This window comes from Mus caroli, unplaced genomic scaffold, assembly GCF_978045245.1.
Source record: "Mus caroli unplaced genomic scaffold, Mus_caroli_1 scaffold_9, whole genome shotgun sequence".
NCBI lineage: Eukaryota > Metazoa > Chordata > Mammalia > Rodentia > Muridae > Mus > Mus caroli.
Window position 1 is genome coordinate 16954379 of NW_028227264.1, and position 27718 is coordinate 16982096.

Genomic DNA, 27718 nt, shown 5'->3' on the forward strand with positions numbered 1-27718 from the left:
GAAGAAAAGAAGGAAGAAGGAAGGAAGAAAGAACGAATGAATGAAAGAAAGAGAGAAAGAGAGAAAGAAAGGGAAATAAAGAAGTCTTGGAAAGAGAGAGAGAGAGAGAGAGAGAGAGAGAGAGAGAGAGAGAGAAAGGAGGGAAGAAGGAGATGGACAGTATCCACGCAGCTCAGCCTGTATAACCTAATCACTTCCCCAAAGCCCCACTTTCAAATAGAACGTTGAGCATTCAAGTTTAGCATGTGAATTCAAGCACATTTGGCACCAAAGTCTAAGAGGAGGGAAACAGGCACCGGGAGGTCTATAAATATAAATGAGTTAGTTCACAAATACAGGCAACCAGTTTTTAATTTTCAAGTTCATTAAGTTGACGAACACTTCCCTGCCGATCCCTTACAGATTTGTTGAGATGGAGATCTTTTTAATTTCTAAAACTCAAAGGGATCTAGCCCCTACAATAGTCAAGAAAACCAAAAGGAAGCCTATAGTTCCGGCATGTTCCATGGGTCTGAAGAGTTCCATATTCCTTGTAAAGACCAGTTTCCACCCAGATACATGTCTGTTGTCAAGAATGGTCAGTGGCATGAATACCACAGTGAGGTATAGACCCCACACCATAAGAATATTGCTAAGGGTCTGGAGAGATGGCTCTGCAGTTAAGAGCACTGGCTGCTCTTCCAAAAGTCCTGAGTTCAATCCCAAGGAGTCACATTGTGGCTCACAGCCATCTGTAATGGGATCTGTAACGGGATCCAATGCCTTCTTCTGTCATGTCTGAAGACAGTAACAACTGACTCACATACATAAGAAATACAAAAATAAGATTTGTCTTTATAAAAAAGAAGAAGAAGATTGCTAAAACCATAGCACAAGCTGGAACTCAGTAAATGATGCCCAGGTAGAGTAATGGCAGGGTTTTAATTCCAAAAGACATAGCAGACACAGAGCAGTAATATCTAAGGACATAAAAGACCAGACTAACGTGATTAGATGTGCCTGGTGAACATGGTGCATTTGGAAAAACAGCAGAGAGAGAGCAGGGCTGGCCACAAAGGACGTATGTACCCTCTGGATCTGTAACCTTGCATTCTGATTCAGCAAGTTTAGACTTAAGAGTGTGACACCTATGGATCAAAGAGTTAGAGTTGTGCTTTCAGGCCACAGTCTACGGAAACAGATTATGTCTTTTATAATGTTTAAATTGGCGAGTGGCTCCTGTTAATATGTAGGTGTGACTATTTTAATTTAATGTTGATTAAATTATCTTAGCAGTATGAGCTTACAAACGTAACTCATTGCAACTGGGACATTTATTCAGAGGGAACTTTCAAGTTTCCAAACTTGAAATTTTACCTAAAATTTTGTAGTTTTTTTTTAATCTCAAGAGAATTACTAATTATCAACTTACTTTTCCTTTGGGAGGATGATGTAGATGTAAGTGTGAGTGTGTGTGCGTGTGCATGTGCGTGTGTGTGTGTGTGTGTGTGTGTGTGTGTGTGTGTGTGCATGTGTACCTACAGATGTGTATACACACATGTGGAGACCAAGTGTTATTCCTCAGTAGCTGTCTACCTTGTTTATGGAGATAGGATTTCTTCCTGGGACCTGGGCTCACTGGTTGAGTCAGGTTGCCTAGCCACAAGTCCAGCTATAAAGAACCCCACACTTGGGTTTTGCATGCCCTCTGGGGATTGAACCCGGATTCTCATGCTGGCATGGCAAGCACTTTACTGAGTGAGCTATCTCCCTACTTCATGTTTCCTTTGTCAAGTATTTTTCTTATCTTAAAAAAAAAAGCATTACTCCTGCTTTTAGTTATTTTTTTGTATCATTGAAACAAGCGAAGGGGCAATGACCCCTTGATAGATCTTCACCTGTTCATCCCACAGAGCTCTCTGTCCCAGCTCTACATGACGTTGAGCTTGCATTGCCCCCAAGCTTGCATGGAGGTGGAAACCCTGCCTGCTCCCTGGGCTGACACTGGGATAATCTCACTGGTCTCCCCTTCTATTCTGTCCAGCCCCTTCGAACCTGTACTCAAACCTCACTCCAGAGTCAGGTCAGCCACTTGGACATAAATAGACTTCTAACAACTCCTGCTGAAGATCGGATCACTTTCTCGTTGAGCTTCAAATGTCATCCAGGTGCCTTCCCAGGGTTTTAGAGATTAGAAGGACTTATATCTTCCAGTGCTGCAACATCTGTGTTTTGACAGCTTCAAGAGCCCTGCCTTCTTGGATGGCTTTCCCCATCCAAGCCTAGCTTTCTCCTTAAATCCCTTGTCTAAAGTATTTAAGGAGATTTAAATTTATTTATTTAAGGTATGTTCTGTAACTCACAATTATAACATACACCCTTTTCTAGTCTGATCGCCATTGGATAAGAATGTACCTGTTTGTTTAATTAATTACCTACCTAACTAACTGTTTTAGTGCTATCCTTATTTCCACTGGCCAGAGGCTGTACAAGGGCAGACAGCCATCTGATAAGCCACCTTTAGATATCCATAGAGTAAGCCCCTGGCATTAGCTCCTGGCTTGAAATGACAAGCTTTATTCCTTGGTTATTTGGAAGCTAGAAGTTAAAATCAAGGTGTTGACCACACTGTACTCCTGCTGGAAGCCTCTGGAATAATTTGTGCCCACCTTCCCCTAACTTCTGGAAGTCCTGAGGAGTTTTGGACTTGCATGCAGATGCATCATCCCAGCCTTGGTCACCATGTCACACGGTTCCCTCTCTGTGTTCTCTCTTCACGTGGCTGTCTTTTATAAAGCCACCTGATGTGTTGGAGCCTGTGCTGCTCCTGAGTGACCTCGCCTTAATGGAGTTCCTGCCTATTTCCAAATGGAATCACATCCAGAGACATTGAGGGTTAGGGTGTCAATGTAGCTAGGAAGGGGAAGGACATGAAAGTCAGTATTGTGACAGAAAATGAAAGAGCCTCCTGCTATATAAATGGTGTGGGTTTATTATTATTATTATTAATGTTTTGACCATGTCAGTATTAAATCATTGTAACACTTAAATTATTTTATATAACAATTCCATAGACTATACATGCTTTCCCATAAGCTCTGACTTCTCTGTGCGTAACTGCTTTGCAAGGGTGGTAGCTGAGTGAGCTTATAAGGGTTATGTGATTCTCAAGTCCATTTCTCTTCATAGTAGCTGCATGAACTTGTGCAGTTAACTTCTCTATTTGTCAGTTGCCTTATCTGTACAGTTAGGATGATAATAGCATCTACCACAGGGCTTCTGTGGAGACTGAGTTGGTTGTATAAAGCGCACAGAATTATCAAGGCACAGTAAGGATTGTAAACCTTAGCAACTATTTCTAATACACATTCACCTGCTCTCAACTAAATACTATAATACATGAAGGTTTTTACAGTCTATATGGTTTGAACAGTCTTGTGCAAATTGAGTTTTCTGTTCATACTAAATCCACTATTAAAACAGAGTCTCTGAACTTACCATTTTCAGTTGTCTCTAAAGAACCCTTATCTACTGAAATGAGACCTGGAGCAAGAGAGCAACCAGCTATGAGGATACTCATAACCCTTTGCAGAATGCTTAAATTTCATTGTAGTTAGAGCCATTTATTGTCATTGACCAAACACAAGTCATGAAAACTCCATAATTAACAAAAGGTGTGGCAGATACAGACAGATAAATTACTACCAAGCTGCAGCTGCTGGGCAGAATCCACTTCTAGAAATACACAGTCTATGAGCAGAGAAACAAAATGTTCTGTGCTTGAGAGAAGATGGCTAGCATGGTTTAATATGCTCTGATAAAAACGGTTTGGAAATCAGCAGGCCATGTCATAACAAGGAATAGATTCTATATCCTGGAGAGATGGAGAGAAAAGAGATGACCTACTTTGCTCATAATGGGGCTACCCCCTGGATAAAACATTGATCCATTGACAAGGAGATGACCCAACACTGATATATTTTTTTGCCTAAGCAATAAAGCAAATAATGTCAGTCCCAGTGACAATTCTGCAGGACTGGAGATTGCAGTGTTCCTTTGAAAAATAGTAAGCTAGACAGCAATGTCTACTTTAAAATATGTTTCTACTAAAGAAGTGTACACTCTGAAACATCGTCAGAATATTTACAGTATTAACTAACCATCTTATTTTTAAAAAAGAATCTTTCTATGGCTCTCATTTGTTATTAAAATGATGCTAAGTTTCTAGTCTTTTCGTGTGTGTGTGTGTGTGTGTGTGTGTGTGCATGTGTGTGGTTTGGTTTGGTTTGGTTTGGCTGCTTTTGTTTTGGTTTGATTTTTCAAGATTTCTCTGTGTATCCCTGACTGTCCTGGAACTCATTCTGTAGAACAGGTTGGCCTCAACTGTTCAACTCAGAGACCTGCTTGCCTCTGCCTCCAGAGGACTGGGATTAAAGTCCTGCACCATCTAGTTTCATTTGGTACTTAAGTTTCTTCATAAAGATACATAGAAGTAATAATGAGAACCTTCCAGGGTTAGCTAAGTTTCATGCGTATGCTCACTTATAACTGACCATGAAGGGGGCATTTTCTTCCTTTCAGTTTTTTTTTCTTCTTTCAGCAATTAGTACCCTATTTTCTTTCAGTTTTATATAATTTTTAAGTTTGTTTTCTTTTGCTGTGTGTAAAGATTACTTCAAATTGAGCATCTACAAGAATTTCACATTATCTCACATAGTTTCTGAGGACCAGGAGGCAGGAGAGGCTTCTCAAAGTAGTGGCTAGGAGTACCTTGTAAGTAAATACTCAAGAAACCAGCAAGGCTGTCCTCATCTGAAAACTAGCCCAGGGCCAGAGGATCTGTTCCAGTGATTACTAAGGTGTTCTTGGCAAGGTCATGTCATTCAGATCTTCAGTAAGAGTTAGTTGGCACAGTTACTGCATTGGCCTCTCCTTAGACCTGCTAGTCATTTGCTCACTTTGCCCAAAAGAAGCAATCCAAGAGAGAAAATAGAAGAGAGAGAGAGAAAGAGAGAGAGAGAGAGGAAGAGAAGGAGAAGGAGAAGGAGAAGGAGAAGGAGAAGGAGAAGGAGAAGGAGAAGGAGAAGGAGAAGGAGAAGGAGAAGGAGAAGGAGAAGGAGAAGGAGAAGGAGAAGGAGAAGGAGAAGGAGAAGGAGGGGAAGGAGAGGAAGAGGAAGAAGGAAGAGGAAGAAGGAAGAGGAAGAGGAAGAGGAGAGAAGGGAGGGAAGGAGGAAGGAAGGAAGGAAGGAAGGAAGGAAGGAAGGAAGGAAGGAAGGAAGGAAGGAAGGAAGGAAGGAAGAAAGGAAGAAAGAAAGCAATGAAGGAAGCAATGAAGGAAGCAATGAAGGAAGCAATGAAGGAAGCAATGAAGGAAAGAACGACAAACAGAGCATCTTGTAACCAGATCCTGGAAGTCTTAGTTTCCGACGTGTGTGTTGGTTACACAGCCCATCCCAGGTAAGCTTTGGGTAGTAGCTTCTGAGTATCCTGAAGCATGTGTGTGAGCATGCCTCAGGGGCTGGCTACCGTAATCATGGTAAGACACGTGATTTGCTGAAATTTGCATGTATATGCCATGAAGGGCAGGCATATGCAAGATGCACAGTATTTATAATGTACATATTCTTTGCAAAATGTGGGATGACATGGTAAGGATATTTAGGAACCATGAGAAGGCTCAGTGGGTAAAGCATTTGCCACACACAAGCCTGACCACTTGAGTTTGAACCCTGACACCTACACAGTGAAAGGAAACCAATTCCTGCAATGATCCTCGGATCTCCACACATACACCAAGGTACATGCATGCCCATATTCACATGCACACATGACACACACACACAATAATAATAATTTTAAATTTCATTTAATGCATACTATGAATTACATTGTATAAATGTTAATACAATGGATTTTAACCATATGTACTACCCACCCCTCCAACTCTTTGCAGACCCTCCCCTAACTCTTCACGTCTTCTTTTCCCTTGAATGACATACTCAGTTCAATTAGTAGTGCCTGGATGCGCATGGCTGTGGGGCTATCCACCGGGGCAACACAGCCATACTCCATACTCCCCAGAGAATTGACTGTCCCTCCCCCAGCAGCCAGCAGCTGTCAATAACTCCTCGGCTAGGGATGGGCCTGATGAGCCCTCTGTCCATGCTGGCATTTGGACTGATCGATCTTGCGCTGTCCTGTGCAGGCTGCCTCAGCAGCGTTGAGTTCAGGGGAGCCACAGTGTCATTGTCTGGAAGGTCACATCTCAATCACCCCTCCCCACCTCCTGCTCTTGTATTCTTTCTACTTCCTCTTGTATTCTTTCTACTTCCTCTTGTATTCTTTCTACTTCCTCTTGTATTCTTTCTACTTCCTCTTCTGCGAAGTTCCAGGGATGAGTCTCTCTGCATTAACCACTGCCCACAGCAGAAAAAGAAGCTGAAGTCAGCACTGATCCAATGATGTAAATATCCAGAAGGTAGTTTGACAACACAACCAGTGAGCAAAATAGCAAAAGTGGGTCCCCCTCCTAGGGCCTTAGCCATGTGCTTCTGATAGGTTTGCAGTACAGGAATTAAATTCCTTCCCACGGAGCAGATCTCAGGTTCAACCAGCAAGTAGGGTTATTGCTTTAACAGTCATGCTACCAACACACCTGTGGGCACATCTGATTTGTCATGCTGGTATTGGAGCATGCCAGGTCCAGCACTGGGTAAGACCATTGGTGTCTTTTTGTGCACTACTCCCCCGCCATGGCCTATTAGCACCTCTGACACTGTAAATGCTAGCCAGCAGAGAGGGCGTTTCCCAGTCATTTCCAGATTTATTCCTTCACATTGTGCAACCAAAGAATGTAGTGTCTTCAGCTAACTCTAGGAAAGTTATCCAGTGACTTCTACATATGTGCCATGACACATGTGCTTGCTCTCTCTCTCTCTCTCTCTCTCTCCCTCTCTCTCCCTCCCTCTCTCTCTCTCTCTCTCTCTCTCTCTCTCTCTCTCTCTCAACAAAATAAAAGGGAATCATTTGTTTTAATGTTACTTATCATAGTATTCATTCTCTCTAGTTAATCCCCCACCCCCACCCCATCATCACCAGAGTTTGACACCCTTTGGATAATTAGCCCAGCATTTGTGAAAATCCATCTAAACAATGACAAAACATTAATCATGAAGTCTATTGAGAGGCTTCGGAGATGGATCAGTAGATAAAGTGCTTGCTGCAAACAGGAGTACTTGCTGGGTGTGGTGGTACACACCTTTCATCCCAGCACTCGGGAAGCAGAGGCAGGTGGATCTCTGAGAGTTTGAGCCATCCTGTTCTACAAAATGAGTCCAGGACAGCCAGAGCTACACAGCCCTGTCTAAATAAATAAATAAATAAATAAATAAATAAATAAATCTCCACTGCCCATGTGAAAATCCCAGCATGGCAGCACACAGCTGTAACTGCAGCATGAAGAAGGCACAGGCAGAGACAACTGAATCCTAGGGCCTCCTGGCCACAGTCTAGGCCAAGCAATGAGATCCAGGTTCAGAGTAGGACATTTTCTTCAATAATTAATAATAATAATAATAATAGTGGCAAGGGGATCAAGTATACCTGTGGACACACACATGCATATACCACATGCCTATGTGAGCACACACACACAGAAAGAGAGAGAGAGAGAGAGAGAGAGAGAGAGAGAGAGAGAGAGAGAGAGAGAGAGAGAGAGGTCTATTGATCAGTGAACATAATGATCGATAGCGTATTCCAGAGTATAGTTCATTTCAGAAGAGGGAAATGTTTTGTTTCCTTGTAACAACCACCAAAATTAATTTAAAGGAGCAATCCATTCTTTATAATTTAAAATGTTTCTTAATTCAAAATGTTTCTTAAATCTTTACCCCATGCCTGGCCTATTTTAGGTATCTTTAGGGTTTGTTGATTGCTTCCTTATTTTAAAAGACAAGTAGAAACAAGTTGTTACAGAAGACAACACTTATCTGAGCTAAAATCTAAAGTTATCTGGGATCTGTATCTTCAAATCACGTTGCTACAAATCAGACTCTCCCCTGTCCTTATCAGTTATATCTATAAGCCGAGTTTAGACAATCTCGTCCACCACTGATATCACAGCATACCATGCATGTTAGTTTTATTTCTCCTAAGATCCCTCCCACTTTACACATGCTAGGGTCATTTGAAAATGTGTGACAGCAACAGTTTAGACCTAAGAGGATCCTACAGGTCTCCTTTTATTAAAACGGTTCCTTTGTCTTGAAGTAATGGGACTTACTTCAGTCAACGGCACTGCCTCTCTACATTCCTTGTTCCCTCTTCAAAGAACACATTAACATTTAGGACTTCCTAATCCATGGAATGATGCTGAATCCTCACCATCTGCTCATTGTATATCATCAATGTTGTGAGGGCAAGCTGGTCCTTCTAGACTCTCCCACCACAGACATCTCCACGCCAGACTGTGCAGAGATCCGTTCAGCTGACAGTGCATCTCTTTGGGTGTTTAACTTTCTCCTTAAAATTAATACTGAGGTATTAAAAAAAAGCGATCAGGACGCAAAACAGGAGGCATGACAAATACTGCACATGTGCACACATAAATACACACACTCAGTCACCTAGCTGTGAAAGAGCTTATTTTGCTTAGAGACCTGAGTCACATTGCATGGTTCAATTCTAGAACAAATAACTTCTGTCTTATTTGTCTTGTGCCATTGTAATTCATCACATGACACTCAGTGAGCCAAGGATAACGCAAGCATTAAGCTAATTCCTTTTCTTGACATTAGCCCCAGCTAATTCACATACGTATCATGGGACTTCGCTGAGAGTGGACCCCCATGTCAGTGACTGTGCTAAATTTTATTTCCTAACCTTCATTTGCAAACAATCCAAATCTCATGTTTTCCAGGTTCAGAGACTAGAATGTGTATTTACAGAAGGATAAGATCCTCACAGAACCTGGTGGAGTGCACTCGATATGTTGCCATCTCTCCGGTTTTAAGTTAATGCTTTGATTCCTACGTGTAAACACTAAACTCTCTCGTTTCTTTTAACTCATGAATCATCCTTGATCTCAGTGATGTGGGGCTCAGCATCGCCAAGGTCTAGGGTTCCACCCCTGCCCTGCCATGCCTGCCCTGCCCTGCCCTGCACTCAAAAAAGTATCAGCCTATTTCATTTGTATTACATTTTATTCATTTTAGGGGGCAAACATACATACAGGAGCCCAGAGGACAACCACCAGGAGTTGGTTGTCTCCCTCCACCTTATGCATCCCAATAATTGACCTCAGGTCCTCAGGCTTGGCTGTAAGAGCCTTTACCCAGGAAAGGCCATCCCAGTTCAGAAAAATGTACCTTTCCTATTGTTTTTGGTAACTTCTCAATTTTTGATTAGTTCTTTCAGAGGATTCCTATATATAGATTCCTAAAGACAGAGTTTTGCTTAGGGAACAATTATGTGAACATTCTAGTGTTTAAAAATAAAATCTTGGGTCTGGGAGATGGCTAGGTGGTTAATGGCGCTTGCTGCTCTTGCAAAGGACCAGAGATTTGCTTCCCAGCACCCACAGGGTTTGTCTCACACTTTCCTATAGCTGCAACCCCAGGGAATTCAGTGCCTTTTCTGACCTCCTTGGTTCTGGGCACTAGCACTATACACACACATGCACAGAACAACAACAAATTACCTTGCACTGGCTGGTTTTCTGTCTGTAGCTTCATTACATACTTTAGTAAATCTAATCTAAAACTCCAACCTCCAAAACTCTAGATTTTCAATATTATCTATCAGAAATTTTATTTCTCATCTTTAATACTGTAATTGTGTATTTTTAAATGATTGATGCTTAAATAACACTTCAGGTGTACAACCATAAAGAAAACATTTCCAGACTTCTCACTTAACTTTAAAAATCTAAACAGTACCAGCAAGAGATTCATACAATTGTCGTGCCTGCTTCTGCTTGGATCTTAAAAAGAAGCCTGCAGTCTCTACACTGGGTAGGCAGCTGTCATCCCACTTCAGAGAAGGCTGAGGGTTGGCGGGGTAGGACCAGACACTGTGCTTTCACACGAGGGCTTTAGTGCACAGAGCACAAGCTGAGTCATGGTGGGAAGTGGAGAGTGGCTGGCCGTGTAGTGAGTCCAGCCTCCACTGTTTCCATGCTTTTGTATCTAACTCTAGAACATAGACTGTCTGGATTTCTGCTGATGTGTAACAAACTGTCCCCAAACCAAGTGCTCATGACCACCGTGGTGTCAGTTCTCTGCTCTCGGGGTTGCCTGGGACTCGGGCTCATGGTTTGGCTGGTTTCATTTGAGGATGTTCATGCAACTTCAGTCTACGGCAGGTGGTGTTTCCATGCTCACAATTATTTCCTTTGGAAGCCGACACTCACTCGGCTGGGACCTTGAGACAATGGAGTCTTTCCTTCAGATGACACCTCAGTGTGGTCTCTCCATCAGTCTGGCTGTTGTTTCACATGACACTCTTGGGCTTAAAAGCACAAAACTGGAAACTTCAAAGCTACCTATGCCTTAATTCCAGGGTCACATGTGCTACATGCCCTGGGATAAACTGAGTCACAGCACACACTCAGGTTCAGTCTGAGAAGAAATACTCAGCCTGAGGCACTGGGGCCATCTTTAGAGATCAGCCAACTTACTTTAAGAATTAAGTTCTTCTTTCCATTAAAACACCAAATTCTCTCCACTCTTTTTCTAGTTCCTTGTGTCTTCTGTGGTTTGCCTAAACCTACAAATATCACCTTCTTATCCATCAACATGAAGAATGTCCTGCATTGGAATCCACCAGAGGGTCTACACGGAGTTGAAGTCACATACACTGTGCAATATTTCATGTAAGTTGCTTCATTTTCTTGCAGCTAGTTTATAAACACAGACTCAGACTCCTGTCAACTGGGCAAAGATAAGCTTTCTATGGTATTAAATTTCCTTTGAAAAAAAGTTCAGACATTTTCTGTTTCCTTGATATTATAGTAAATTTCAAAGCATTTGTTTTGTGGAGGCAGAAACAGTTAACGTTCAGGCAACAGCATTAGGACAAACGTACGGAAATTGAGACAATGGGACTGCAATATGATTCAGCAGGGTAAGGTACTTACCACCAAGCCTAGAGACCTGAGTTCCTATCCTGGGACCCGCATGTTGGGAGGAAAGAATTGACTCCAGCAAGTTGTGTTCTTATACATCCACATGTGCACTGTGGTATGTGCATGTGTGCAAACACAAGTGCACAGGCACACATACAAGTGAGTAATAAATGAGATGTATGCAGAGAAGAAGTTGGTTAAAGCAGTAGTCTCTGGTACACAGTCAAGGCAATCTTGAGACCTCAAAGACCTCACTGAGACCTCAAAGCTGACGGGATCATCATTCTTAGCTGAAACAGTGCAGAATTCAACGCAACGGCTCACTCCCACTAAACAACCACAAATAGACACTTTTCATGACTGTCATGACCCTTCACAGGCAAGCAAGAATGCTAAATAGATAGACAACGAACATCTCCAGAGATCAAAAGAAAAGGACACAACCCAGACCACCAACTGCGTAGCCAACAAATACCATAGAGCCAGACGTGAAACAATCACAGACTTCTAAGCAAGCCAGCACCTCTTTGCTTTAAGAACTGCCTTGTATTTATTTTAAGATTTCTTTTTCTTTATGTGTGTGTTTTTGTTGGTGTACCTGTCTGTGTGGGTGTCTGTCACATGTGTGCAGGTACCCAGGAAGGCCAGAAAGGGTGTTAGATCCTCAGGTGCTTGAGTCATAAGCAATTGTATGCCACCTGATGTAGGTGCTGGAGACCTCTGGAAGAAAAGCAAGTGTCCCTAACCACTGAGCCATCTCTCCAGCCCTTCTCTGGGTTCCTAACCACTGAGCTATCTCTCCAGGCCCACATTAGTACTACTTGAGCTCTGCGTGAAAATAACCCCACAATAATAAGTGTTAAAGTGCTAAAAGGGCTAGTCTAACACTCTAAGAAGGGTTAGTGTCTTCACCACCAGAAACTGATGAAATAGCCCCAAGGGCTGCAGTTTGGTGATGCAGGATGTCACAGGAAGGGAGCTGAAGTGAGTGGCATTCATTATGGAGGCCCAGACACAGTGCAGGGAGAGGTCTAGACTGAGAGAAATTGAGGAAGAAAAGGTGTCAGAGGATAGGTGGCAGCACAAGATGATCACGCCCTTCCAGGAGTGTCATGAGCTACAGCAGCCCCCAGGAGTCCACGAGCCAACAGGAGCAAGCACTCCAGCAGAAAGAATAACAGATTTCATTTTTTAAAAATTATTTGACAGAAGCAGAGGTTTAAAATTCTGCACAGAAAAGCCTCATTAGACTCCCACTCCTATACCTCAGGCTTTTAAATATTATTTTATTCTTTCCCAGTTCTCAGGGTTTCTTAGGTTCGGGTGGATGCCTCTGCTGGTTTCACTTGGGAGTTCTCATGCAGCTCTTAGTCAGTGACAGATGAGGTTTGCCTAATATTCAGCCAACAGGCAATTCAAAGCACAGTAAGAAATTAGGTAGCACCTACCCATAATTATTGACAGTGATAGAGGAAAGTGGCTTTCCCATAGAAAGAAGAGAAGAATTCATAGAGGAATGGTCTGGATAGTCTTATGAAATGGATAAACACCATAATCTTTTCTGCTTGCTTACTTGCTTCCTCTTGGTTTTGAGGTGATATAGCCTGAGCTAGCCTCTGACTTTCAACATAGCTGACGGTGGCTTTGAACTCCACATTCTTCTATCTACTACGCAAGAGATCAGATTATAGGCATGTACTGAAAAACAGGGTTCTATGTAGGATTTTTCTAGCTCGAATGGTGACTGTATATATGACTGTAGAGCTTCCTTGTTTTCTTGGCATCCATGAGGAATTGATTCTGGACCCCCCCACAAATGAATGAAACCTTTCTATAGGATGACACTGACTTTGCCTATAATATACATATACCCTCATATACTCTTTAAATTATATCTAGGTTATTATAATACATGCTACCAAGGTAAATAACACTGAAGGCAGCCAGACTGTAGATGTCCAGTAAAGATGCAATTCTGTCTCCAATATTTTCAATCCACAGTTGATTGAACCCACAGTGGGGAAACTGGATATAAAGGGCTGACTTGCATCATTATTTTCATAACTAACTTTTCAGTGGTCTTCAAAACTATTCCTTACTTAAAGGTTCATAAAGAACTAATATGCCTCACAGTAATGGAACACTTAAATCTTATCAATTCATTTCATCTTACCTCATGTCTTTTTATTAAGATTCAAACCAAGTAAGAATCATTGCTTTATGACAAACATGTGCATCAGGTCTGACCTGAATCAGGTCTCGCCTGATTTCTGTCTATGTAGCTGTCCAATCAGCCTTCTGTCCTTAAGTAGGATAAAACGCCATTTACCATAACCATCATTTACCCCAAATACTTCTGGTTAATGAGCTGAAGGGTAATTTATTTCTCCCCTCGTTATACTTCCTGAAATGTTTGCTAGTTCGAACTTTAGAAACTTGCTCCACATTTGCAAAACAGGATGACCATTTTTGTGCTTGGAAAATGAATTCTGACCACTAAAGGAGGGTGAAAACGTCTCCTTCTCATTATCTTGAACCCTATTCTCATTTCCAAGGATGGTCTCAGGAGCTTCGGCCATGCAGAGAGAAAGAGCTCGCCAGCATGTCCTCTCTTTTCCTTCCATTAGGTGGGGCAAAGAGCTTGCTTTCTCCTTTCAGCTTTCAGTGCTTCAGAAAGAGCTTTAACAATAACCAGAATCATAAATTGTTGAATGGGAACAAAAAAGGTATATTGTGCAACTTTTAAATGACTACTTAAAAAAGATACTTGCCCTGTAGGAGCTCTGGCATGCCTGGGTTTGCACTAGGTGGACAGGAATACAGGGCACAGTGCTGGATGAGGTCAGCCAGTCCTGGGATCATGGCCAGGTTGTGAACCTTGAGCAGGTTCCATGCTTCTATACTTTTTAGTAAGGTTTCTTTCCAGAGTGAAATTTTTAAAGCTTGAATTGTACCCACAAAATATTTTAATGTAGAAAATGGCATAACACCCAAAACATCAGCTTTGGTGCTGGCAAAAGTGATTCCAATTTTAGATAAACCTACTACTTCTGCAAACCTGACTGGATCCCTTAATCTTACTGAGTTTCAATTTCCTTCTCAGTGAAAAATGGGCAAAAAGCAATGACACCCACTTCCTGGGGCTGCTATGCAATTCAGTGAGGTGGGAAATGTAAACCTGTCGTGCTAGCCTCAGCTCATCACAAGCATTTTAGGTGTTTGTCATGCTCACTAGAAAGAGTCAGAGACCAGTGAGGACTCCACAGGACTTGTTCCACAGGAGATTAGCGTTACTGGAATATTTGTCAGCTCCTTCTATTCAAATATCAGTAACAGGAATTTTCCCCTTGGTCAGCAGTTGCATGGTAAGGAGGTGCCCTACCCTTGGCAGAGTGAGGCAGTTTAAGATGGGGAAGACAAAGGAAACAATGACAGCACGTTTCCAACTTCAAGTCAAGACCTGTTAACAGGTCAAGAAACCAACCATGAGCCCAAAGCAGGAGGATCAGGAGTTCAAGGTCATTGCCACCTACACAGTGAGCTCAAGACTAGCCTGGACCATGTTACACACACACACACACACACACCTCAAAAGATCAAGAACAAAACAATAAAATAAAGTTGAGAAGTGAACTGCTTTTGAGTAACAAAAAATATTATCTTTTATGGAAAGAAACAGAATGGAATGGACTGGTAAATAACTAAATTCACAAGGGACGGAGAAGTTTGGCTGTGATCTGGTTAATCCTGTTTCTCTGTGTTAGATAATAAGTTTCCTGAACTGAGTCAAAATGTAACTGTAGATGTAAACACAGATCCATTTTTCTTTTGATCATTGATCAGAAAGTCCCCAGGCAGTGTTGAGAATCTGCAAGAAGTTGATTAAGATCTGACTGTGTTTGTAGCGTGTTTGACAGATGTGGCACCTATGAAATGAAAGAGATTTGCTTCAGACCTCTGTTACCACATCCTTCGACAACTTTGGTAATACTCAATAATGTTGCCACATCTTCTTGTCAAGACTTGGTCTTCCTGGGACTTTTGTGATCGATGTTTTGCCACTTGACCCTTTGCTGATATTCTCAAGTCTATGATGCTCCTGAAGTTTTGATCCGAGCTTTGCTCTGGGTATCCATGACTAAACCTTCTATGAGCAATTTGTGTATTGACTCAAAAATCTCACTCCTTCCTCTTTCTTGATTATCAAGCTCCTGCATTTGGAGAACTCTTACATATCTCAAACTCAGCCCAATATTGCTGAATGTATTAGTTTACCCTCCTCCCATCCTTCCCTCCCCCAATCTCAAAAGCCCACTCTTCTTTGGTGATCTTTTTATCCTGGTAAACATTATCACATTCCACACCCTTGCCCTAAACAGAAAGAGATATTGCGTCATCTTTACCTGTGTGATCTCTTGCATGCACTCAGTCACCCGGTTCTTGTTTCTGTGGTGTCCTGGTTCATTTCACTGCCTTGCCATCATCCTTGTACATAGCACTCTTCCACCTGGATCACAGCAATGCGCACAAACTGCTCTTACTACCAACACACTGCATTCTCTGCAGACTACTGGTCAACCTTCTAAACCATTCCTTTCATCTTGTTCCCCAATAGCCCTGCTTTAATTTCTTCAGTAGGATCCAGTACAACTCTGTCTTCCCCCACTGACTTATCATTTGCCTGGATGTTTTATGCCAAGGTCTCTTTTACCTGAGAAGTGCAGAAAATATTTTCCCCTCCCCATTTTCTTTGGGATGTTGTATTTTAACAGCAACAACAACAACAAAATCAGTATGAACAATGTAGTCAGTTCAGTAGTGATGTGATTATGGTATACCCTCACATTCTACATCCTAGTAAATTTCCCTCAGACTCTTAATACTTGGTAAAGTTTTAAATTTTCTGAGAATGTCGAAGTAATTTTTCTTCCAATAAACAAAATGGTTGACTTTCCTTTAGTTTGTTTCCACCAAACTGGTCTCATATATGTATATAGTAGACTAAAGGTTTAATTACTGGAGACGGATCACACAGTATGTAAACATTTTACTGTAGTTGAAGGATGCACTATCCACACTGTCATTCTCATAAAAGCAAGGTGTTTATAGAAACTCTGACTCATGTTCCCGACAGCTAATGAAAATATCACCAACAGCAAAAGTGGATCCGATTATATCAGAATGACAGGCATCTGTGTTTTGCTGAAGACAAAGTCTTCCATTCCATTTTATATAATGACTTTTTTTTTCATTGTAAAGCATGTAAAGGACTTCATTATTAATTCATAGTTTCTTTCTTAACAGATATGGGCAGAAGAAATGGCTGAATGCCTCTAAATGCAGGAGTATCAACAGGACCTACTGTGACCTTTCTGTTGAGACCTCAGACTATGAACACCAGTTCTATGCCAAAGTGAAGGCCATTTGGGAAACCAGGTGCTCCGAATGGGCCGAGACGGAACGCTTCTATCCTTTCTTGGAAAGTGAGTAATACCATTCTCCAGCACTGCTAGGGTGGATTTCTGGTATGATATTCTGTCCTCATAGGCAACTTTTCCCAGAAGAAGGGGTCTCCTTGACTATTGTCTGTACATCAAGTTGAATAACGAGACCTGCTACTTCGTGTGACTGAACCCCAGAGTCAAATATATAGACTGATAGGTTTGGCCAAAGGACTTTTAAGGTCTCTCTCAGATTCAGAATTAAAGACAGGTGCCCATAATACCAGATTTTTATTTCATTTCATCATTTGATGGGGACTTTGCATTTAAAAAATATTTTTAGATCAGTAAATTGTTGATGTTTGCCCAGAAGTTTATATGGTGTCCTGATCACACAACTAAGTCTCTTTTCCATTAAACTTGGTATTGTGTTTTGGTTCTAGATGTAACTCAGAATTAAGACAAGAATCTTACTGTTATTTGCTTCTATAATTTTCCATTCCCTGATATGTGACTGACCCAACCATGAAGGATGCTGGCAGGGCCACCCTAATGAAATGCTTAAGGGCTGCAGAGGCCCCAGGAGGTGTTGACTTTCCCAGTGCTCTGCCAGATCAGAGGCTGGTGACCTATGCCCTCAGGTCAGTCCAGCTCCTATGTCTATTTTTCTAAAGGTCATGAGATGAGAATGCTATTTAGATTTTAAAATAGTTTTTTAATCAAAACAATATTTTTGACATGTGAAAATGATATGGACTTAAATTTCAGTGTCAGGGTTAGAGAAATGGCTCAGCTGTTAAGAGAATATGTAGTTCTTGCAGAGGACTTGGATTTGGTTGCCAGCACCCACATGGCTTACGACCACATCGAAATCCAGTTTCACAGGATCCTATACCCTCTTTGGGCCTCCCTCCGCTAGCAATGCATACAATCTGTTGCACAGACATACAGGCAGGAAAACCACCCATACAAGTATAAAAATAAATACATTTAAAAATAAATTGTAATATATAGGTATTATCTAGAAAATATTTTGTAAGTTTCAGTGTCTGTATATAAAGTTTTCCAGAACACCAACCCTGTTCACTTACTTACACTGCTGCCAATGGCTGCTTTTCCAAGGCAAACTGAGTCCTTGCAATTCATGTGCCCTGCAAAGCTGCTGGGCTTTTATGGTGAAAGGATCACCCATAAAAAGGTGGTTTTAATTCTCTGATCCCAGTAAGATTGTCCTATAGCTTTACCTCAGGGGAGGAGGGGTTCACACCTAAAGATGTTTATACCCTCTTGTCCTCTAAGCTCAAGTCAGCCCACCAGAGGTTGCCCTGACAACTGGCGAGAAGTCCATCTCTATTGCCCTGACAGCACCAGAGAAGTGGAAAAGAAATCCACAAGACCACACTGTTTCTATGCAACAGATATACCCCAATTTGAAGTACAATGTGTCTGTGTATAACACTAAGTCAAGAAGAACGGTGAGCCTGGCCCGGGATGGGGTCTATCCTCTGAGCTTCCCCTTCTGTACTTCCATGGGCATGGGTGGTCCTGGTGCTTTGGTTCTCTTTGTGAGAATGTGGCAGCCGATACTATTCAAGAGAGGTATCACACAAGATACAAGGGAAGCACTCTGTCCACAACTCATGATGTCCCTATTGGACATCTCACTTGATGAAGTTTCTATGCTTATACATCATCCATCAGACATTTTCCAGGAATTTAAATTATATATGTAATATATGTGTATGCATATGTGTGCTAAATACATAATATATATATCTGTAATATATGTATATATTGCATATGTGTTATATATTTGTAACATATGTTTATATATATCTGAGCAAAAGGAACACAGGACAAATCTAAGAAAGAACTCTATCCTGAGTTGTTATTTAGAAGTGTTCCTAAAATTGGTCCATCTCTAACTGTGTTCTGCTCAGCTAAAAATATGTTTTGAAACTGCTGGAAAAAATGAAAGCTTACAGTGATATGAAGGATCCAGCAGTATCTTTGCATTTCACTTTTCTGTGGAGCCATCCTGAGCACATCCTGGGCTCTTTGGCTCTAACCTCTCACTTTTCTGTGGAGCTTTCCTGAGCACATCCTGGACTTTTTGGCTCTAACCTCTGTCTGTGCTTCTCTGCCCCAGTGGTCCCAGTGTGTCACCAACAGCACACTGGTCCTCAGCTGGCTGGAGCCCAGCACTCTGTATTGTGTCCACGTGGAGTCCCTTGTCCCAGGGCCCCCTCGCCTCCCGATGCCTCCTCAGAAGCAGTGCATCAGTACTTTGGAAGGTAAGCTGCAAGAGAAGCTGCAAGAGAAGCTGCAAGAGATTCCAGCTAATCTGAAGAGAGAGATCTCATAAAACAGAAAAAAAAATAAGAGTTTAGATCATGTTTTAACAAATCTATGTCTATCAAAATCACATTGAAACTATGACAAAAACATCTACTTGTCTAAATGCATTGAATTATCTGGGACTCTGCCTTTGAGCTTGGTCAGTATTAAAGGCTGTCACACCACCTAGAAACTGTCACCAAGGCCCAGGAGTTCATGGCAACAATCCTTCCTAATTAACATAGCTTCCTACTTTGGGAATACAATGAAGAACTTTCATACACAGCCTCCTTATTTTTTCCAGTCATAGTCACTGTAACAACATCGGGCTTTGAGAACACCCAACAGCTCAAAGACAGGAAGCGAAGCATTGTCCTGGGAACACTTTGAAACACAGCTGCTTTGATACAAATTACAGCCACTCAAATTGCCTTCAGGCGTCCCTTGTTAGCCACAGGCAGATCTGTGATCATCACAATCCCTCTCTTACAATTGCTTCTCTCTGTCTCCATGTATTTTCTGAACAATGCTACCTCAGAACTGTAGTTTCAGATGCTTCTTTTAAGAGACCTGGAGTCTGAGCCTTATGTTAGTTTAATATGTCTGCTCTACAGTAAGAACTTCAACTTAAACCCTGAAAATGGAAAAAAAGATAGACCCTTAAGTCCCCTGTATTATCAAATGGTCTTCTCCATTATTACTCTGATTCTCCCTTCTAATAAATGCTTACAATCTTCTGCCTCATCTCCAGCTAAGAACCCGCAGTCCCAGCTCCACCCCCACCCCAGTCTCAACTGCACCCCTGCCACAACCCCACTCCCACCCCAGCCCCAGCCTCACCCCTACCCCCACCCCTACCCACTCTACTTTCCTCTTTTCTTTCAAGTTGAAACAGTCCCTAGGAAAAAGAGAGTAGTGTTGGAAACACATTTGAACAAGGAAAAGCTTTACTTCTGAGTTACTTTATCATGCTGTCTCTTTGAAAAGAAAGCATTCTCTACCATAATACAAATAAAACTCAAATACCAAGCAAGCAGGAAAGGGACATGAGCAGACTGGATTGATCAGCTTTGTGTCTGGAATTAGTACTGGGTTTCCTAACAGTTTGATCAGTGCCAAATGTTAGTAGGAGTGAATTTCCAGTGCAACTCAGTCAACTAGGTACAGATCACACAAGCTTCTTCCCAGCAAGAAGATAAAGTTTATTTCCTCACCATTGCAGAAAAGGGACAGATAAAAGTACACCATTTCTAGTGTTGAAGTTTCCCACAATATCCCACCTAGTCACTCACCAGAGAAACCTCCTAAGACACGACTTTCTTTAAAAATTAAAAAAATATTATCTCTTTAAGGATTATGCCTTGAAAATATCTCTGCTTCCTGCAGTTTCTTAACCCCCAAATGAAAATGGAACATATTGGTTCACTGAACCAAATGTGCTATCACACACCACACTAAATACCCGCTGTTGTTGTCACCAACTTCTTAGTCAGGATAACCCCTGTGTACTGGCAAGATCTGGGGCTACACTGGGACCTGAACTAAGCTGCCATCTAAAGTGGGACAGGTGCATCCCAGTGTTTGCATCAGAGGCTCATTACTGTGTAGGCAGAGAAGCACTCTCTCTGGGAACTATTGATGGGGTAGAAGAGTTCTTCAGGGAATGCCCACATTCACTATCATAATACATCTGTTTCCCATCTACAGCTGGGAGTTAGGGGGATAGAAACTACGCTATTTCATCTCTGTCTGACAGCGAGGGCATCCAACATCCACATGGATTAGAATGTTTCTGTGACACACTGCCTGACTTTATTGGTGTATAAAGAATGCTGTGGGGAGGGGATCGTGGTTTGTGTTGCATTTACATGTCTTCTTTCTTTCTTCCTTCCTTTCTTCCTTTCTTCCTTTCTTCCTCTTCTTTCTGCAGCTCTTGCAATTTTCCATGAAAACCAGATCCAAAGATTTTAAAGTCAGCTCTCATCATTGTGTAAACCAGATACACGAACTCTTAAGGGTAGGCATCAGGAGCTGGAGAAATGGTTCAGTAGTTAAAAGCGCTGATTGCTCTTCCAGAGGTCCTAAGTTCAATTCCCAGCAATCACATGGTGGCTCACAACCACCTGTAATGGGATCTGATGCCCTCTGCTGGTGTGTCTGAAGATAGCTACAGTGTATTCATATACATAAAATAAATAGATCTTAAAAACGGGGAGGGGGTAGGCATCAAACTGGGAACTCTAGAGACAACTAGCAAGTAGTTCATCCCCAAAGGCATGTGGCAGCAGAACTCCATTTTCCTTGGGCTTATCAGTCTCTTTTTCTTAAGACTGTCAGTGAGTAGATGAAACTCATCCACATTATAGAAAGCAATTTTCTTGACTCAGACTCTACTCATTAAATTGTTAATCCATCTAAAAACTGTACATCTAAAGAAATACCTAGAATAGTGTTTAGTCAAATATCTATTCCCTACACAAGCTGACATTTAAAGTTAACCAGCCCAACCTCCAGGTAGTTCACACAAGCTTCACAAGTGTGTCAGACACAGTGGTGAGAGCCTGTATCAGCTCTGTAGTCTGGTCAATGGTGAGCCAGAATTCACTGAGCCTTTTCATTATTGGACATTCTTTTAGTCACACAGCAAGATTCCTTCTCAAATTAATGATATGATATCATCTTTTAAAATTATTCTCTCTGTCTGTCTGTCTCTACCTCTCTGTCTCTCATTTTCTGTCTATCTCTATGTGTCTATTTCTGTTTCTGACTGTCTGTCTCTCTGTGTGTGTCTCTCTGTCTTTCTTTCTCTCTGTCTCTCTCTGTCTCTCTCTGTCTCTGTCTCTCTCTCTCTCTCTCTCTCTCTCTCTCTCACACACACACACACACACACACACACACACACACACATTGCTGAGTCAGTTTACTATTGTTTCTGTGTATACATATTTAGGGCTGACCACTTTAGAATAAATAAGCTACCAAGGTCTTTGTCCCTGGAGAAAACTGAATACCCCTCTCTCAGGAGCCATTGATTGTCTGTAATTCTTTATGGGTGAGGACTTGTGACATGTCCTCACCCCCATTTCCATGTCTACTGGTCTTGTTCAGGTGACCATATCTTTGAGATTTCATGGGTGTAGATCCCCTGTCATATATAGAAGACACTATTTCACAGGACACATCCTGGACCTCTGTTCTTACAATTGTCTCACCCCACTTCAAACATGTTCCCTGAGCCTTAGATATAATGATCAGTTAGTTATATGGATCTGCTGGGTTGGGAACTCCACACTCTGTTGTTTTATGAATTATGTCCAGCCATGGATTTCTGTAATGGTCTCTACTATAAAAACAAGCTTATTTGATCAGTGATGGGTGAGAGCTACACTTATCTTTGGGTATAAGGATACAAGTATGTATTTGGAGTATAACTAGAAAGTATATTGGTTTAAGAAAGTGATATTAGCAGATTCTCCTCTAGAGTCCATGACCTTACCAGCTACAGCTTGTTACCTAGGTTTACAATACCAGGCAGGAATTCCCCCTACTGAGCCAATGTTAGGCCCAATTAGATGGCTGTTGGATACTCCAGGAGGGGTAAGCCACTAATGCTCCCTTGATTATAACTTGTCACATGCTGGTCATTGTTATGGTCTGCAGGATTTATAGTAGGGTAGGGCCATTGATCGATTTTCTCTCTTGGTAGCTTATATTGTACCTTAAATACTGAGAACTGGTTCTCAGGAGAGAGGCACCTAATTCAACATCAGTTTCTCTAATGTCTACTTTTAAGGTGTGTGATATCTGCAGCAACTGGATCTTGCATTCAAGCTCTGGGAAGCAACAAAGGGCAATGGGAGTAGCCTATAGTATTTGAGGACTTTTCTGACTAATAATCAAAGGGAAGTTTCCCATGCCTGGAACTAGGATTTTGTTAAAAAAGAGTGTTACTTTTGGGTTTGAAGAGCTATGAATTACTAAGGTGACAGACCCATTTGTTTTCACATACATGAGCCAGGATGAGTTTCAAAGCCTGGCATAAAGTTTGGAATACCCAATGACTTATATATTAATGTATCCTTACTGTAAAGATTGGGGAGTGAATGTAGACAATGCCTTAAGAACTTCATTGTCAGAGAGATGACGAATTCTCAGTTTCTCAGTGTATAAATAAGAAAACTGAGCCCATGATGCAGGTGACCCACCCACAGCCTCTTGACACTGCCCAGATTTCATACCATATTTAAATCATAACTTTGCAATCCTAACCCATGATTTTTCCATAACAGTTCAAACATCAGCATGGAAGGCTAAAGTCATCTTCTGGTATGTCTTGCTCACATCTGTTATCGTGTTTCTTTTCTCCACAATTGGCTACTTGGTTTACCGTTACATCCATGTTGGCAAGGAAAAACACCCAGCAAATTTGGTGAGTACTTGTCTTGGTCCAAGACTGTCAGGACAACAGGAAGAGAGAAGAGGAGGGGTAGAACAGATAGTTTCCTAAATGAGCAGAGTGGACTTAAGCTGTTGAACTCTAAAACACATTCTGAGCCGAGAGTAGCTTGGTAGGAGAATGCTTACATAGCACGTGTGCAGTCCTGTGTGTGACCCCCTGTACCCCAAAACCAGACAAAAAGCAGTCTCTGTACTGAACTCACTCACGAGCATATAACACTAAAAGTTCCCTAAGTTTGAAATAATCTTATAAGAAGATAAGGTTGTAGAATAAACGGATAAGCTAAGTCATGATCACACTGCCTTTCTCAAAGTTCAAGCCAAAGAAAAATTAAGTCAAAGTTAATATGTGAAGGCTAAAAATAAAAATAAGTTTTGAGGACTCATGGGGTGCGAGGAATCTCTGAAACCTTTTGTGGGGATCTGTTCTCATGTTCAAGCTCGGGTATGAAAGCAAGAGATAGGACCCTTACTACAAGCAGAAAAAGTAGCAGAGCAAGGTGGGGCAGTGGACTGGCCAGAATTTCTAGCTTGTTGTACGGCCAGTCTACCATGTTCTCCATGAGGGGCTACACTGGAGAGCATCACCAGGATGTGTTGTGGGAGAACATGTTGCTGTTGTCAGAGCTTGGCTTTGGTCTACAGAAATTTCAGTAAGGTTCTGGGTTGTGACATCATGATCACCATTATGTTTTAGGTCCAACTGGACTCTTGTTCTAGAAAAATCAAGGCAACTAAGAAACCGTCTAGGAGAAAAAAGATGACAGTCCATTGTATGTTTAATATCAAACTACTCCCCTTGGGAATTACTCAAAGATGCATTCTCATATAAATGCATGTAATACATATAGCTGTTCCTGTTGATCCCATTCATACAGTTCTCTGCTATCCTGCTCCACTTAGGTGCTGGGGTTAGCTTCTTTGTGGCAAATTTTCTTGCAGGAAACTTCACACAGAGATTTGGCTGCATGTGATTTTTTTTAAAGCCTATAATTCTGTCAAACAACAGGGTGAAAGGCCCTGTTGTGCAGTGTTAAATAAAATCATGTCATTGGCAAGAAGATTGTACCCCATCACTGATGCTGCTCTATAACAGGTGCCTTCTGTGTACCCCAAAGCAGAACAAAAATCATGTCTGTGGTATTCAAGATGGAACCTAGGACCTCGCACAGGGACTGTATCCACTCCTTGGCTATGTTCTCAATTTTTTTAATCTTTTCTTTTGAGACAAGGTCTGGCTAAATTGTCCCAGCTAGCCTTTCCTCTCTTATCCCCCAGAGCAGCTGGACTATGGGGGTTGTTGTGATCATAAAAAGAGAATGAGCTATAAGAATATGTTCTATCTGGGTGTAGGGGAAGGGAGTGCCTTGGCGGGCCCATGCCAAGGCATCCTTTCCCCCTGAGAGACCAGCCACACAACAACAGTATAGTAGAGAATAGAGTTTATTTAGGGCATGGGGAGGAGAGGTAAGAGAGTAGTAGAGACAGAGAAAAGCAGAGAGAAGGAGAGAGTAGAGAAGTAGAGGCCAGCCATGGTCATGTGGAGCAAGTGGGGAAGAGAATGGGGAGAGAGGGGAAGCAAGGGGACAAGAGGTAAGAGAGAGGCAAGAGTAAGAGAGTAAGGAGAGAGAGGAGGGGCCAAGTAGTCCCTTTTATAGTGAGCCAGGTCTACCAGAACTGTAAGGAGGAGCATAGCTGGATACCTCCAGGTAACTGCTGGGATGGAGTCCAGGCAGAATACCAACAGGGGTCTTACCAATTTTCTTCATTCTTGGGCATCTCTGACATGATTTAGATGTTTTAAAATATCCCATAAACTAGCAGATGAGACACAAGCTCTGGGGGGTAGGGGTACTGGTTAGTTCATATTGTTGTTCCACCTATAGGGTTGCAGACCCCTTCAGCTCCTTAGGTACTTTCTCTAGCCCCTTCATTAGGGGCCCTGTGTTCCATCCAATAGATGACTATGAGCATCCACTTCTGTCAATGGGAGGAGAGGCCCTTGGTCTTGCGAAGATTATATGCCCCAGTACAAGGGAATGCCAGGGCCAGGAAGCAGGAGTAGGTGGGTTGGGGAGCAGGATAGGGTGGGGAGAGTATAGGGGATTTTTAGGAGAGGAAACTAGGAAAGGGGATACCATTCGAAATGTAAATGAAGAAAATATCTAATAAAAAGATAAGAAATACATATTTTTTTTAAACTAGCAGATGAATTTCCTCTTTTTGTTGTTGTTGTTGTTGTTTTGTTTTTGTTTGTTTATTTGTTTGTTGTTTTTTATCTTATTATATTTTTGGAGTTTTTTCTAGCACAGTTTGAAGACTACAACCTTGTATCCATTTCTTTTTCTGGTGTTGTGATAGAGTAACTTAACTAAATCCATTTATGAGACAAGGGGCTGGTTTCCTGTTTCCACTCACAGTTTCAGGTTACAGCCCACCATAGTGGGGGCTGGGGTGGAGGTAAGGGTGGTAGGAGCCTAAAGCAAAGTATCACAGAGAGCAATGAATTAATGCCCCCAAGGCCCAGCCTGGGAAGACTCTTCCCATATTCAAAGTGTGCCTCCCTACCTCCCTTGGTTTAATTAAGAAAATCTCTCACAAGCATGCCCACAGTTCAACCTCATCTAGGCATAAAGAGGCCCTCATTGAATTTCTCCTCTGGTGACTCTATTTGTGTCAATGTAACAATAGAAACTATCCTATTCCCTTTCCCATGTCCATTGTTATGCCTGTGTTCATTTTGTGTCCACAGTATATCCAGGAAAGTCGTCCAGGCAGCCTCAGCCTAATAACAATTGGAAACTTAATGGACTATCTCTACTCTTATAGGAAGCTTTCTCTCCGTGCCAAACATAACCCCATCACTGGTTGGTTAGAAACTGTTGCACATTATCTAGTGACACTAGAAGTTGGTAGCTGTTAGTAATGTCTTTCTAAAGTGAAAATTTGAAGCTCATTCTCTTCTCTCTGCAGGTACTGATTTATAGAAATGAAATTGGCACAAGAGTCTTTGAACCTACTGAAACAATCACACTTAATTTTATTACCTTCAGTATGTTGGATGATTCTAAAATTTCTCCAAAGGATATGAATTTACTGGACAAAAGCAGTGATGACATCAGCGTTAATGACCCTGAGCACAATGAGGGCTGGGAGCCGCACTGGGAGGAGGTGGAGGGGCAACATTTAGGATGCTCTTCGCATTTGATGGATGTTGTCTGTGGTGCTGAGCAGAGAGACAGAGACACCTCCCTAACCCAGCATGGGTGGCTTAACAGCACCATCCCCACAGGAGAGACAGACACTGAGCCTCAATACAAAGTCCTAAGTGACTTCTACGGGGAGGGTGAAATCCAACTGTCCTGTGGGCCGGAAGAGGTGGCCAGAACAGAGAAAATATCTAAGCCACTGGCGACTTCAGCAAACTTGGACCCACAGCTTGAAGACCTACATCACCTGGGTCAGGAGCATACTGTCTCCGAGGATGGGCCAGAGGAAGAGCCATCTATAACAGTAGTGGATTGGGACCCCCAAACTGGCAGACTGTGTATCCCTTCCTTACCTATCTTTGGCCGTGATCCTGAGAACTATGGGCATTATGAGAGAGACCAGATCTTAGAGGGTGGCCTTTTGTCTAGACTCTATGAGAACCAGGCACCTGACAAGTCAGAGGAAGAAAATGAAAACTGTCTCACACAGTTTATGGAGGAATGGGGGTTACATGTACAAATGGAAAGCTAGCACCAGCCTTTCTGTTGACTGCCAACAAATGAAGGAACTATCCCAGGGGGTGAACAGTGTTCCGATTATCAGTGTCAGTAATGAGACTGTTCTCTCTGTTCATGAACTTTGTCAGCCCTGCCTCATCCATGTGGTTGGCTTCCATCCAACCTTCTTCCCAATCCAGAGAGTCCTAGAGGAACTTTCTGAAATGCAGAGCCCTGAGCTTTGTTGTAGACAGAGTAAGATTTGCAGGTTGGATGGGGACTTTATACAGAAGAGCTCACCATGATCCCAGTTTATTATTTTCTAACAGTTATTTTCTGAATTTTTACTGTATATATATATAATATTTCAAATAATATTTCAAAATATTTCATAAAAATCATTTATTTTATAAAACCCTTTTCTAGAACTTATTGATTGTTGGCATACATTTTTTGCAACTTACTTTTAATAAGGGTTCAACCTCTGCTCTAGCCCACCATCCAGCAGAGGTAGTGGAAGAGAAAAGTTATTAGGATATGGGGGAAGTGAACCTGTTCAGCTATAGTTCTTTGGGGCGAGCTCAGTCTTCTTGGTCTCAGCAGTTCAGTCCCAGAGCAAACACCAAATATGACTCAGCAGCTGCAGCACAGTCCTCTAGGCAGGCAGACACCAC

General features: G+C 42.0%; 1 protein-coding gene across 2 annotated transcripts in view; it reads left to right on the top strand.

The window, feature by feature from the left end:
* Il20ra (interleukin 20 receptor subunit alpha) overlaps positions 1 to 27349 on the top strand; it is a 40244-nt gene extending 12895 nt beyond the window's left edge. Inside the window, exons 2-7 of one of the 2 annotated variants that reach the window (XM_021174991.3) lie at positions 10714 to 10849; positions 16406 to 16584; positions 17842 to 18017; positions 18692 to 18836; positions 23169 to 23308; positions 26311 to 27349. In XM_021174991.3, the coding sequence (XP_021030650.1) occupies positions 10714 to 10849; positions 16406 to 16584; positions 17842 to 18017; positions 18692 to 18836; positions 23169 to 23308; positions 26311 to 27078 (1544 nt within the window). In that variant the 3' untranslated portion in view covers positions 27079 to 27349. Of the gene's footprint in view, positions 1 to 10713; positions 10850 to 16405; positions 16585 to 17841; positions 18018 to 18691; positions 18837 to 23168; positions 23309 to 26310 lie in introns of those variants that run through there. The other variant, XM_021174992.3, reaches the window with a different exon arrangement.
* Positions 27350 to 27718: the final 369 nt, after the last annotated feature.